Genomic DNA, 15,550 nt, shown 5'->3' with positions numbered 1-15,550 from the left:
CTACCTCGCCACGCACACTGGGAAGGGGGTGCCATTTCATGTGTGGTGGGGTGGCGACGAGAATGGATGAAGGCAGCAAGTATGAATATGTACATGTGTATATATGTCTGTGTATGTATACGTTGAAATGTATAGGTATGTATATGTGCATGTGAGGGCGTTTATGTATATACATGTGTATGTGGGTGGGTTGGGCCATTCTTTCATCTGTTTCCTTGCGCTACCTTGCTAATGTGGGAGACAGCAACTAGGTATAATAAAAAGAAATAATAATAAAATTAGTGAATATCCAAAGGGAGAAAACATCATACTGAATACAGGAAAGGTGTTAAAGTGTTACAGGTGAAAAGTTAAAAATTAAAAAACATTAGATGCAAAGACTGAAATTAAAACAATGTTCTTTTAAGAACTCTAAGATCTAACATATACGGAATAAAACAAATCTAAACTTACTACCCTTTCTGAGACTAAATTCTTATGTACTGGTGTACTTGTCAGCAGAATGTCACCACTTCTAGAAAGACTGTGAGTGTGACTGTGATGACCACTGTGGTGATGATGCTTTCCACGATGATGGTGATGGTGGTGGTGATGATGCCGATGTTTATGACGATGATGAAGATGTGTTGGATCACTAGCTGGAAGAGGACTAATTCCACTAATAGCAGTCCAACCGCTTGATGTGCTGCCAATACTGGAGATGGTTAGATTGACCTCGGGTCTTGCAACCTTGGCAGTCTGATCACTGGATGAACTGCCTTTTCTTGCATAAGGGATAATTTCACGATGCAGTCCCTGTAAAGACATTTTTTTGTATTTCCCACCTTTGTGGAACAAACAAACAATGGCCTCATTTGCTCACAAACAATCTCCATAGACAATAATAAATTGACATCAGAACCCTACTACCCACAGATAATCCTCAGAGACCATTTCATAGATCCTTTGACTACTTCACATACAATGGTTCATATCAAATCACTCTATTTCAAGCTATTCCATGCAAATTTCTCAAACTCCTGAATGTTCAGGTCACGATGTCTCTTATACTCCATTCTTTCATCTTGTTTACACAATGAAATCTATAAAACATTATTGCAAGGAAAGACATTGAACACTTTTTTCTAGATTTTGCTACAACATTTGACAAATTATACTACAGTGTTATTAAAGAAAGTGGTAAAAAACTTTAAAGCTAAATTAGGAAAATGGATTTTACAGTTTTGACTGCATGAAAATTTATCAAGTGATCAGCACTCAGCCTATAAAAGTGCACTTTTGTATGATTAAAGTTGATTAAGCCATTTTCTGGACTGCTTTTCTATTATTGCACAAAAATCCATATTTTCAAACAGCAAAACAGGCTGTACCTCACCATTGTTATCAATAAAAAATTAATGCAGCCTAAACACATATGGATCTCTCATGATGTGGCTCACTTCTAAAGGAAACTTAGATGCCCCTGCCATAAACTCATCCATCTCTCTACCACCATTACATTTACCTTTCACACCATCCTAGCAAACGAACAGATTTCAGAGCCAGGGCAACATTAAACACCCATGACATAGAACCATTTTAGCCTAGAAACGCTAATGCTCCTTCCCTCCATTTTGCTCATGTCTTACTCTCTCAATAAAAGCTCCTTTCTGCATTCAACAGTTTTCTTTCCAGACTATAAATTCATTAACAACTTCCAAACAGCATCTCTATAAACCCGTCACATGCTTTCTGCAGATCCATAAATGCCACATCTAAATCCCTCTCTTTTTCAAAGTATTTTCCACAAATCTTTAAAGCAAACCCTGGTTTACACACATGAGTCCTAATAAAGAAGAGAAGTGTTTGTGGTGACATGAGTACAACTTCAAGTTCCTGATAAGTTGGAAAATATTGAGAATTTTTTTAACAATATGCAAAGGTCATATTGAGCAGCTAAGTAAGAAACATCATCAAGGAGGTAAAGAATTATCTTACCACTATAAGGGATGTGGCTATTTGGAACAAACTACCAGAAAGTGATGAAACTTTTAATACCAGCAAGCATACAAGAGTTTCAAAAGTTACTTTATGGTAAAGAAAGTTAGAATGGAGCTCCACACATGTAAAATTCTCACTTTGTACCATAGCAATAGATAATTCCACATTTAACAGTTGAGCAATAGTCCTTGGGACTGCTTAGATGAAAACACACTGTAGGAATCTCTCCAGCAAATGTGTAAAGTTTAATGACACAATTAGTTTCTTCATACAATGAGACATTCTACTTTTTATGTAACTCCCACAATAAACTTGTAATCTTTACTGTTATCATCCCATGACTAAACTTAAAGTAATGCTTTACTTGAAACAAGGATAACTCTTAGCTACTTATACCTTGCAAAAAGGATTCTGCCATAGACTCTCATATGCAATGAATGGAGTCACCCTCGAGCCATGACATTAAACAACTCATAACAGTATCAGCTACCTCCTCAGCTCTTATTAGTGCAACATCAAGCAAAAGAGATCCAGATTTCACTTCTGAAGGTCTTGTATCAGTGACTGTATCCGAAGTGAGTTCTCTCATATCTGGTGACATCTTCAACTGAAGTTGATGCTCTGAGCCATGATCAATATTGTCATTGATGTCAACAGCTGGAGATCCTGGAGGGTCAACAACTGTCTCAACAACAGCTACCTTCTCACATTCTTCATCAGATGCACTTGATTCTATAGTCTGACTCATGAGCTGAAAATGTACAGAAAAAATTAGTCCATATAGGTTAATTCTCAAGAAGTTCATCGCTTATGCCCCTGTAGTTTTAAAATGTACATACTTTATAATTAATGTGAGTAATCTACACTAATCCCTAGCATAACAGCAGCCCATTTACCAAAATTTCAGTATATCACAATACATAAATTTATAAACCAATTCATTTACCAGGACAATAAAGTTCCTTTAATATTACACTGAATCTAATGATTCCCTACTTTTGTGTCTCGGCAATAAATTGACTTTTTGGTATGATTAAATTACTATTTTGCACTGCTGCTGTACTTAAATGAATGTAGTAACAATAAAACACCACAAAATGCAGGTTTCGAGATTTGAAAACTTCTCCTATGGTGGTGTCTGGAAAGTATGAAATATTCTCTTCGAATATCAGGGCTAGGTACTTCTAACCCTATGACTATATGGTGGGAAATACTGAATTTCCCCATCCGTCACAATCCTCTCAACTAGAAAGTGCTAGTTCACTCATTTCAGACCTCTATTCAGTCAATCAGGAACTGCAATGCAGATGACATCATGAACAACTATTTTGGTCATTGTTCTCATGACCTGTTTGTACATGTCCCAACCTGCAAGGTTTGTACCTGTGGCATGTGTTTGGTTGCTGCTTCCCGCAGTTTGTGTGTGGAGACTAATCATATTCTGGTATCATCAGCAAAGCTTAATACGTTCTTCATTACTTCACTTTTGCTGTCTATCATTGTAACAAAGAGCATTGAGGCTAATTTTGTTCCTTGTGGTACCCGAAAGGGTATCCTCCTCAGACATGGTTCTATTTGCAATCTTTTTGAATTTTCTGTCAGTTAGAAACCCTTTAATCCATCTCCACATTTTATCCCTTATGTTATATGGTTTACTTAGTCAAACAGTTTTCCAAACTAAAAAAGTAACCATTCTTCTTCCTCGGATTGAACTTTCATGTATGTCATTATAATGAGCTAATAACTGGGTCTGCATACTTATTCTCAGCAAAAGTACAAGTACTCTTTTGTGTAATGTCCTCATCGTTAGGGAGATACAAGAATCAGATAAAAGACATAGAACAGTCAGTTGATATACAAGGAAGAGACACAGCTAACATGCCACTAGTAAAAAAGTGTTACCGGATGGTGGTGTTCAGGTCTAGCTTCATGTCTGTAATACAATTTTATTATGTGGACAGAAAAGGAAACTTTACAATTTTGCCTATGACAAAGCTATCCAGCTTGTGTAGACCTTTACTACTATCAATGTTACAATTCTTTGTGAACTTAATTGTATAAGGTTCAATGGTATTTCTCCTGGGTAAATATGTGTATGCGAGTTGATGGGTCTTTCTTCATCTGTTTCTGGCACTACCTCCCTAATGCAGGAAACGGCAACCAAACACAACAGATAAATATGCATGTTCAGGCCCTGATTACTCAAAATGTTTTTCACTCCATCCTTTCACCTCTAATTTGGTCTCCAGAAGCCTTCTCCTTATTCCCTCCACCTCTGACACATATATCCTCTTTATTAACCTTTCCTTACACATTCTCTCCATATGTCCAAACCATTTCAGCACACCCTCTTCTACTCTCTCAACCACACTCTTTTTATCACCACACATCTCTCTTACCCTTCATTACTTACTCGATCAAATCACCTCACACCACATATTTGTCCTCAAACACTTCCTTTCCGACACATCAACCCTCCTCCTTACAGCCCTATCTATGGCCCATGCCTCGTAACCATATAATATTGTTGAAAATATGAATCCTTCAAACATACTCATTTTTACTCCGAAATAACCTTCTCTCTCTTTCCACACAGAGAATGGGGCCAGGTGAGGATATTCCCTCAAAGGCCCAGTCCTCTGTTCTTAACGCTACCTCGCTAATGTGGGGAATGGCGAATAGTATGAAAGAAAAAGAAAAAGATAAAATATTTTTGTATTTGGCATTTATGTTTTCATTAAAATTGTACAGTAGAGTTGAAAGTCAGGCCTACTGAAAGGTGCTATGAATATATGGGGTAAACAGAAAGTTAAGAAATGCACTGGAGTTTTTACCCAGAGAGTAAGGCGTGAGTGTGAGTACGAAATAAAAGGGGTGAGTGGTATTCTGTGAAAGAGGGTCTGCAACAAGAATATATAATGTTGTGGTTGTTTAATCTCTTCATGTACAGGGTGGTGAGGGAGGTAAATGAAAAGGTCTTAAAGTGAGGGACAAGAGTACGATATGCTAAGAGTGGGGAAAAATGGGAAGTAAACTTTGTACATGATATGGCTTTGGTGGTAGATTCCAAGTGTGTGACAAGAAAACACTGAGATTAAATTAAACAAAAGTAAGGTATTGAGGTGTAGCAAAGGAATGAGAAAGAACAGTCTGAGTGTGTTTGAATGAGGGGGACCTAGAGGAAGTGGAGCGAATTATGGATCTGGGAGTGGACATAAAAGTGGATGGAACACTACTACCAAACCTTGTCAAACTTCTTACCTTTACTTGAGAAAGTATGGGAGATGACAGAGTAGACCCAGATAAAGACAAACATGCTTCACAGTCGCTACAAACTGACGACTCTGAATCTGGGGATCCAATAGGAGTAGGTAGTTCTGCTTCTGGTGTGCTTAATGAGCTCCTCTCAAGCATGCAGGCAAGACCAATGTTCTGAATAAGCTTTTCTTCTCCTTGGGAAAGTATTGGTTCACTTTCCGAAAACTGATGAAATTTCTTTTCAAGATCCTTCCTTTTTAAGGATAAAGAGGGAGTACATTCTGAGAAGTCAATTATTCCTGGCTGGAGTTTCAGACTGTGGGTATGATGCCCATGTTTACTGTCTTGCATGGGACCTCCAACTTTCTGATCTATAGATATGAATAAGTAAAAGATAAAATAATAAAAAAAAACTGGTAACAAAAAAAAAACAAACATATCTAACACAGTCTTACATTGAGAGTTTAATTTCCCATGGAAAAATCAGACTAATGAATGAAAATCCTTCTCTAATAAAAGACAATTATGTCAATCTATTCGATACTGATAACTAATGGTAGCACACAAAGCAGTATCAGTTTACTACTTTACACAACAAGTGCCTCCCAAGATTAGCACATGCCTTATGTTTGTACCATATGATCCCACACATTTCAATGTGGTCAAAGGATGTTATTTCTATTGGAATTGCCCCAGTGTAGGGGTCAAACTGGTGTTTGAACCCACAATGAGTAGGTGCATTCTTAGATGCTCATAGGATTGTCCATAAGTGAAAGAAAAAGGGGAAAAAAAATTACCTATACCTGTAGTACTTGCGGACCCTGCAGGTAATGACAGACTACTTTCTTGAGAAAAAAGGTATCGGCAAGATGATCTCTCAGCTGCTGGAGTATGAGAAGCTTTGCGGCCTTTAGCAGGACGCCTGTAAACCAGGGAAAAATTAGAACAAGAGCACTATCTATCTACCTATACGAAATACAAATCCTACCTGAATATATATGCAATACAAGAGAGTAAGGCTATGGGCCATGTACTACTTAAAAAAAGCAAAAAAAAAAAAGCAAGGCATGATTCTAAAATTCAATTCATCTCTCTCTATGGTGGAGGACACATTGTTTTTGCTGTTTGCTCATTTTAAAGCTAACTTGAAAATATGGTGGAAATGTATACCTTAGTTCAATATGTCTCAATCAATTTTTCATTTCTTTTATATACAGCTTTTGGAGTATTTTATAGGGTCAAAGGTCAAACCCATATATGCAAATTTTGAGCCTTTGTTCCTTTCAACCTCAGTCAACTGAGGTAAAACATCACATACACAGGATAAATTAATCTGAGCTGTTTCTCTTTATCTATAAGGTTTAAGGGTTACTAAGGATACTGACCCCGACATCACTTGGCCATACTTCAGCCTTGGATTTTGGCATACAGATGTCTTTTTGTACGTCACACACAAAGCATATATCAAATTTGTAATATGGCTATCTTAGCTTATTCCTTTGGGATCAAATGTCACAAAACAGCAAGTTTTGGGCTTTCTGGCCACTGCCTCCAAGTCATTAAATATATTCCGGGCCTCTGTCTAAATTACAATCATGAGTATAGTGTTCAGTCCATGTGCTCAACATTCCATTCCCTCAATAAATGAACTTTGGGAACATGAGGTCTTAGAAACACTAATTAATATTCCACTCTTGGCACTATCCTTGATCTTCTCTGAACTATCACAAATAGTCTATGAGAAAATGCTTTGGTGGCATGATGCAATATACAGTATAATGCAACACAAAATACTGTAGCACTCTGTGAATATAGACTGTTGTCATGCATACACAAGCTTTTGCACAGCACTGGCAATGCCACACCACCACACTGCCAGCTCAATGATGATTGTATTGTTCCAAACTTAAGCCTTTGTAAATCAAAGAAAGATGTAAGTGGACTGCCTGCACTATTCTAAAGTTGTGTAAATCATGTGTAAATTGAGAGGTACTTGTACATCGCATAATACCTCCTAAAAAAAGACAATCATAATATCATGTACTTACATAAATATGGAGGATCCATGTTACCAACCAGGGTACACAGTGCACCCTGTCAGACCCTCCTATACACTCCTACAATAATATAGAGGCAAAAACACTACTTATTTGGGATACTGCCATCAATAATATATAAGGTATTCTGTGTGGCAAAAAATAAAAAAAAAATTAATTTCAATGTCTTTCACAGATGAGACAACTAACTGCATAAACTTTATCAATGAAATGGTTAAAAAAAGAGCAAACCCTTATAACAGTAGATCTGTCAGGAAGTGTGAGCATTCTTGGACTCTGACCATAATTATGAAGTTGTTTTACATTCTTTACCATTGCTGCTTCTATCACCTTTCCCTGTCTCTTCGTTAACTTACTCTGACTGAAGATGAAAGCACCCCAATCAAACAATTTTCTTCATACTGCTACTGAGGGTGAGGCAGTTTTCACTGGGTGACTAAGGCATACAGTGCAACTGATTTCTTATTGGTTTGACTTTTCCTAATAGGTTTCCTTGTAAATGACTGATAGAGCTGACTGATGGTGTGACACATTTGTTCTCAACTTGCTTGCACGACTGCATTTTTACACTTTCTAGCTGCAAAGATGGCTTCACTGGCAAAGAATGCCGTTAGAAGATCCCCCTCTTATATCAAGCAGTCAACACTTTGGCAGAGTACCTATCTACAAGTACATACAATGAAATTTTGCCATGATGGCATGACTACTGTGAAGAGTTAACAGCACATCTTCCTTGATGAATGAGACTATTCCTCTCAGATTCCACCTGCATTACATAATCATTTATTCGTGGTTCATCTGGGACCAATTTCAATCATGTCAATTATTTCTTATATATTTCTATTGTTTTTCATGCATGTTTCTCATTTCACGCAGTATACTGTAAAGTCATCCTAGCTTCCTGGCTGTGACATCATTTGTCTAAAATATTTCCAGTATGTTTCACTATTCTTGAAGACTTAATAACTCTGTATCTTCCTTGTTGACAGGTTTTAGTTTAATTCATTTTATTTCAAACCTTCAACATGTTGAGAGAAAACCATTACATGGAGTAGAGTTTAAGTATCTTTCTGACATCAACATCATACAACTTCTGAATTCCACACTTTATAGCCTTCCTTTTGTTTGTATTCGCAAAGAGGCAAAAGTTGGTGATGAACATATCCACCACACTGAGAGCCAACTCCCTTGAAGCTCTCTTCACAGCAGTGTGAATAAGTAAACAAGCTCTTTTATAAAAGCAGCAATTCTTCCTTGCAAAGACCCTGGATGAGTGCTACATTATCTGATGTGAAACTGACAAAATGTCAAAATTATTTTTCTTCTAAGTAGCTATTCCATATCAAGGTCTCACTCACTCTAGATGGCGTATTTCTTGTATAACTACATTGGCTCTTATTCGAATTCTCTTTCAGCCAGAGTGGAATACAAAATCATATTATTAACTCCCCTCTCTTCAACCATCCCTTTCCCCTACTGGAACACTGCTGCCTTCTCCACACAACTGGGATCATTTTAGCCACTGCTCTCTTGCATTGTCTGCATGTGTCCTAGCCACAATGACCTAGACCTGCAGCATGCACGTGGTTGCTGCTTTCCATCGTTTCTGAAAGAATTGCCACATAATGAATGACTATAAGGATAATTCTTTATTTTCTCAAATGATGAAAGAGTAGAATGCTCTTCTATATTTCATCTTTCCCTCTTCCTATAAGTCAGGTCTACACTACACCTGAGGATATCAAATCAATTTTAGTATTCTTTTCCTTATGTTCATCACTTCTGAAGTGGTCATATCCTGGGAATGTTTTTGCCCTTGCCATGAATGCTTTCAAAAATAAATAATAAATCAATGAATAAAATAAAAATATCAGGCAGACATACCCTGGACAATCCAAATGTAGGCAAAGGCTCTGGTGTGGTGTTGTCAGATCCATGTTCTGGTCACCAACTTGTAATCACAGAAGAATAATTCAAAATCTAAACAGAATCAAAATAATGAAAAACACATATAAAAGCAAAACAAATTGATTCAGCATCTGTACTTTCTTCTTTATATCATTTCCTTATGACCATAATTTTCATATCTCACAATTCCTTCATGAATTAGAATATAGTGATTCTTATTTATCTACAATACCTTAAAAATGGTAAGAACAATACATCTTTACTTTTAGCAATCTATCATCACAAATATTCTTAATGTGTAACATACTGCATCATAAAATTTCCCCTAAAATTTTGGTACGCTTACACAAATGATCTCAGTTAGCTAACCTTCAGTCTTAGGACTATCCAACTGTGATGGCTCATAGCCCGACAGTCTTGGAGTAAGTGAAAACCCTGAAAACAACAAAAGTAACATTCAAGTTTTACTTCCTTTTACTACTGCAGGAGCTAAGAGAATCACACATATTTTAAGACAATGTCTTCACTAATGTAAGATATTCTTACTAATCTTCAACAAAGTTTGCTTTTCTTGGTAAAACATAAAATAAAATTTCAAAAGGATACCAAAGTGGTCAGCTTGTTAAAAGCATGAAGGAAACAACTTTATGGGGAAGACACGCTCTGTAACAGCTGAGGTAGGTGGTGTGTAGCTCAAAAACATGCCTCACAAGCTCAAAGCCAATTTTTTAGCCATCTCTTAAACCCATACTCGAGAGCATCTAACTGTGTTTTATATGCTGGTTTGTCCTTTACAGTGAAACAAACTTTTGCTTTCGATACAGAGACACCAAAACACTTACCTCCAGAAAGTTTTTTACGAGGGATGGTTGGGGATAAAAGATCATTTTTACTGTTAGATGGTGCCTCACGGAGATCTTCTTCCCAGTCTTCCTGCAAACATTAAACTATTTGAGAAAAAGCTAAAAAAGATTATATACCTTTTAGAGACAGCCAGTCTTATAGTAAAACCAAATTATATCTATATCCATGGCAAAACAAAATATTTCTGCATCCACAACAAAGGTAATGAATGGGTTTTAAGTAATTTCTTTGTAACATCCCTTATGTAAACTTATTATTAAGTAATTTCTTTGTATCATACCTTATGTAAACTTATCATCCCCAGGATAAAGGAGAAAGAATTCTACTTAAGTATCTCCTGCATGTCACAGGTGAGTAAGAAGGGTGAAAACAAGGTGCGCTGGAAGTCCTCTTCTTCTTTATTATCACTTACCAAAATAAGAAATGGGAAGAAGCTAAGCAAGGAATTTTCTTCTATGGCTTATTCATCTATTCCCGATGATACCTCGCCAAGGTGGAAAAGAGTGAATAGGCACGAAAAAAAGGTAAAAATACATGATTAACAGAGCTCATAAGATAATCATTCTCACTAAGGTATGAAAGTATGAAAATATACCGGAGCATGCACTTAATTACAATGTATAAGTGGGGATGACTAGTTCTTTTTTCTGCAAGATTTCAACTAGAAGTAAAAACAGTGACAAACAACATATTCCAAATTCTTGGAGAAAATAATACTTTTTATGCTTCTCAACATGATAATCAGAATCAAATTCATAACACTCACTTCATACAAGCAGCCAACCCAACAAAATCTTGGATGTTTTTGTAAAACAGATACTGGTGTGAAGCACCTTCATATCTACATGCTTATCAATGCAGTTGCATTTATGTCCCTGTTAGTACTTCACTGACTTTGTCTAACTCAGTTTTGAGTGGTCTGTATGTCACTATGTTTACTTTGCTTTGAGATGGGCTATTCATTGCAATCAACTTACATTCTTGGGAGATAATCCATTATTTTCCTTCTAATTTCCTATATTACACATACAGTGCTACTGTTCTATCCAATTCAAAATTTACTCTGTATACTCAAGTTCTGCAATGCTTTAAGTCTCTTTCTTTCCATAGGCTCTCACCAGGCCATGTTTCTTGCCATATTGATTTATATCATTATCCTTTACATATTCATTAAAAAATCAAACCCTTACACATTCATACATACTATCATGATTGGTATGTTATGTCTGTCATTATTCAAACTCTCAAAACTGAGTCATCTTGGCTGCCTGACTCAAAAGCATAAACATCTTCACCAGACAGGGTCATCCACACATCATCTTACCTTACTATCAAACCCTAGTGCAAGGCTTCCATATGAAGTCATCTCTTGAACATCTTCAGAAGCATCAGCTAAGATCATGGAAGAACTAACATCGGCTTTCTCATGAACAGCTGCTTTTGAGCCATTTGAATAATCCATCCTGAAAAAGGAAAGTAAGAATATATAAATAAATGACTATATAAACAAATACACACACACAAACATACACACACACACTAACAAATAAAAAATATATATATATTATCATTATAATCAATCGCTGTTTCCTGTGTCAATGAGGTAGCGCCAGGAAACATAAGAAGAATGGTCCATCAACTCATATATACATATATATACATAAATGCCCATACATGCACATATACATATGAACATATACCTACACATAAACAGACATATACATATATATACATGTACATATTCATACTTGCCTTCATCCATTCCTGTCGCTACCCCACCCCACAGGAAGCAGCATTGTTAACCCCTGCTTCAGTGAGGTAGTGCCAGAAAACAGACAAAAAAGGCTACGTTCATTCACACTTAGTCTCTATCTGTCATGCGTAATGCACCAAAACCACAGCTCCCTATACACACCCACATCCTTTATATATCCTTGAGGATAGAGGAGAAAGAATACTTCCCTCGTCTTACCTGCATGTCATAGAAGGCAACTAAAAGGGACAGCAGCAAAGGGCTGGAAATCCTCCCCTCCAGTTTTAAAATTCCAAAAAAGGAACATAGAAAGGGCCAAGTGAGGATTTTTCCGCCAAGGCTCAGTCAACTGTTCTGGAACGCTACCTCATTAATGTGGGAAATGGAGAATATGTATGAAAAAAATATGTACATATATGTTTGCCATTTCCCACTACAGCAAGGTAGGAACAGATGACTGAGCCTTCGAAGGAAAAATCCTTACTTGGCCGCCAGGAACAGATGAAACAAGGCTGCATCCGCTCACAATTGTTCTCTAGCTGTTGTGTGTAATGCTCCAAAATCACAGCTTCCAATCCACAACCAGGCCTCACAGTGGAGAGAAATAACTTGTGCATTTGAAGGAATGTACACTAATGAAGTCCTATGTGATTCTGACTATCTTTTCTTTCAATATGCTAATAATGGGGAGAGCTATGAAATCAGGGAAAAATCTGGGTTAAAAGTAGGGGAACACTTCGGACATCAATAGAACCTAAGAAAACATAACTCAACTTCTCCTATCAAATGTAAATTACCATGTTTTATATTATTTAAAAAAATATGTATACTGATGCTGAGAAGTTTGTTAACTGAGTGTCCTTACTTCCTCTAACCACATGAAACGAACATGGTAGAAGGAAGATGATAACAATGTCTTGGGTATATTTCAACTATACTTAAGCAGCAAATATCAAGATCAATATTGGCTCCCACCAGTGAGGTTAGATGAGGTTTTCATAGGTTCTGTTTATTCATACTTGTGTTTCATGCACTTTTACCTCAAATTTACCTGATCATGGCCACTCCATCACTTTTTGCTGGAAAAAAAAAAAAAATGCTTCAAATCATACTCCCTCAGTCTAAATCAATCCTACCAAGAATAAGGAGTCCCACGATATGCTTTTCACCCAGATCCATGGGCAATTTAGGAGATTCCCATAAAGTGGAACTTTACTAATAACATCAGTCTTCTATTTAAGGATTATATTTATTTACTGACAATGCAGGATCAGCTGGCTTACTCAAAAACAAAGTCCACATGTGCAAAGGTGTTGAACAGGGTGAAATAGATATTTCTATATGATCTTTAATAAATCATTATTTGTTATTCATACATATTCACCATTTCCCGCCTTAGCGAGGTAACATTAAGAACAGAGGACTGAGCCCCAGAGGTAACATCCTCACCCGGCCCCACTCTCTGTTCCTTTCCTTGGAAAACCAAAATGGGAGGGGAGGATTTCCAGTCCCCAGCTCCCTCCCCTTTTAATCGCTTTCTACGACACGCAGGGAATACATGGGAAGTATTCTTTCTCCCCTATCCCCAGGGATGTAAATATATAAATATCTGCCCTTGTCAAAGAGAAGATGTGCATATCTTAGATTCAGAATCTCCGTTCTGCACTTATGAAACCATTGGTTTTACATAAAGGAATGATGTAATTTGTCAGTCTGGTGCACGATCCTGCATGCATAAGGCGACTGCAAGGCATCTAAAAAGATGCGTTCCAATTGGAACTCCCTCACGGGGTAGCCAAAGCAACAGAGTCTCCATAACTAAAGAACTCTAGTGCCGCTTTATCATTGATGTGTTAGCCAAAAAGGTATACAATAATGGATATTTTTCAAAAGCTATGTTATCTTAGGTGCAGAAAAATATCCTTTTGATTCATTTTATATCGTAGTTTGTTTCCTGTATAATATTTTGCATAAGAATAGTACGGGTTGAAGAACAGCAATCTTTTTATGTGAATCAGGGACAAAAAAGACAATGTCAAACCTTATGTAAAACCATACACAAAACTGTGATATGTAAATCAATACAAAAAGAGGAAAGTCATATGAAAAATACTGGCATATGGTTTTGCTTATCATTTCTATTTGCTGAAAAGAAATAAAGAATTGGAAGCTAGGGGGTTAGGATGACATACTCCACTGCAGTGCCATACATTGTTAGGCTTAGGAAGTAGATTGCAAATTCTAATGTGTCTAGAGTTACTGGTATCTAAGCCTGTGTGAGATAGATTACCTTCAGCAATAATTCGTTCCCTTTAAAGTAAAAGACACATGAACTCACCAAACAGATGGTAATTACAAAACAGATTCAATAATGTATACCTTTTGAACATTACACTGCATGGTGGCATTCAGTAGAGTGTCTCACCACTAGAATACAAAATTAGCCATTTATAAACCCCAGAGACAAGGCATCCTGTTTGATACAGGTTCTGTCACTTTGTAATTTGACTTAAAAAGTGAATAAAGCTCTACAGGAATCCAGACGAGCACCAGGACGAGTTATGATGAAGACCATTCGCAGGACAGTCATTGACACGAATTTCCTCACAGTAGCACAAGGACAACTGTAAATCACAACGGTATGCCATACTAAGGGCATCCCTCCTGGTCTACAGGCAAGACTTTCATGAAAATGGTACCAACTGATTCCTTACACTCTGATCGGTCCATATATTGCCATTACACTACAATTTCCCCCTATTTCTCAGCTAATGATGACCCATCAGTGTAAATAACTTAATTCCTAGCCTCTGGCAGAAACATCGCCTGCTATAAACAATTTTATTGCATGCATCCAATATATACGAGTAAAATGCGGTAACCTAGATATCTCATATATTACTCCGAGGATAACAGTCATGAGATAAAGAATAAAATAGGTCATCAAATATCACCATTCACTTTCTGTCATCCGCCACAACCATCAACCATAAGTCACCCTCGGTCTCCCTCCCTTCACAATCTGAAAATCCATTGATACCCACCATTTCTATGCACATATCATTTATTAATACGATAAAATAGAGTAAAAATACGTACTGACGGACCTGCAAGACGAGTGGGCGGGTCTGGCGAGACAGCAGGAGGGAAGCAACTCTCGTATTTACCAAACATGAGACCTGGAGACGACGTTCAGTCATGGCGGGAAAATAATCCCCACACATTTTTACAATTTGACTTACCACGATTTTCTTCGTTAATAATTATAATTTAGTATCATACCGTTATGAATGTACAATGTATTATCTTTACGATCTTAAAAACCTTTACAAATTCGGAGAATAAAATCTTGTAAAGGTGTTCTCCTATATGAAACGTCAGACCCAAACATCCCATCTGAAGATGGGACTCTGCCGATCTTAGAATTGGTGGCAATTTTAAAAGCAGGCTTTCGTGCGAAAACAGCCTACAATATATTTCCTTAGATTCTGTTTGGTTATATACAATAATACTTTTATCTTTTAATTGCTGTTATCAAATAAATAAAGACTAACCGCAAAAATGCTACCGATACCAACCCTGGTAGATGAGTTAACGTTTGACTTTGAGAAGTATATTGAAAGGACAGAGAACTAGGGGACATGATGGCCCCTGACGAGGTTACCTGCTGTCATAATTCTATTCGAAGCAGAGATAGGATAACAAAGTAGATGGCATCTTGATAATGATA

General features: G+C 37.0%; 1 protein-coding gene across 1 annotated transcript in view; it reads right to left on the bottom strand.

Annotated features, from left to right (window-relative positions):
* The window catches only part of LOC139746170 (uncharacterized), a 33,861-nt gene extending 18,851 nt beyond the window's left edge, over positions 1-15,010 (bottom strand). Inside the window, exons 1-9 of the mRNA XM_071657049.1 lie at positions 14,920-15,010; positions 11,392-11,530; positions 10,046-10,136; positions 9,573-9,638; positions 9,180-9,246; positions 6,042-6,160; positions 5,242-5,609; positions 2,471-2,731; positions 454-795 (exon numbers count right to left, since the gene is read on the bottom strand). Of these exons, the coding sequence (XP_071513150.1) occupies positions 454-795; positions 2,471-2,731; positions 5,242-5,609; positions 6,042-6,160; positions 9,180-9,246; positions 9,573-9,638; positions 10,046-10,136; positions 11,392-11,529 (1,452 nt within the window). The 5' untranslated portion in view covers position 11,530; positions 14,920-15,010. The remainder of the gene's footprint in view (positions 1-453; positions 796-2,470; positions 2,732-5,241; positions 5,610-6,041; positions 6,161-9,179; positions 9,247-9,572; positions 9,639-10,045; positions 10,137-11,391; positions 11,531-14,919) is intronic.
* Positions 15,011-15,550: the final 540 nt, after the last annotated feature.

The sequence above is a fragment of the Panulirus ornatus genome, chromosome 64 (assembly GCF_036320965.1).
Source record: "Panulirus ornatus isolate Po-2019 chromosome 64, ASM3632096v1, whole genome shotgun sequence".
Lineage (NCBI taxonomy): Eukaryota > Metazoa > Arthropoda > Malacostraca > Decapoda > Palinuridae > Panulirus > Panulirus ornatus.
Note: the sequence above shows the minus strand (reverse complement) of the source record. Positions and strands in the feature narration are given on the sequence as shown.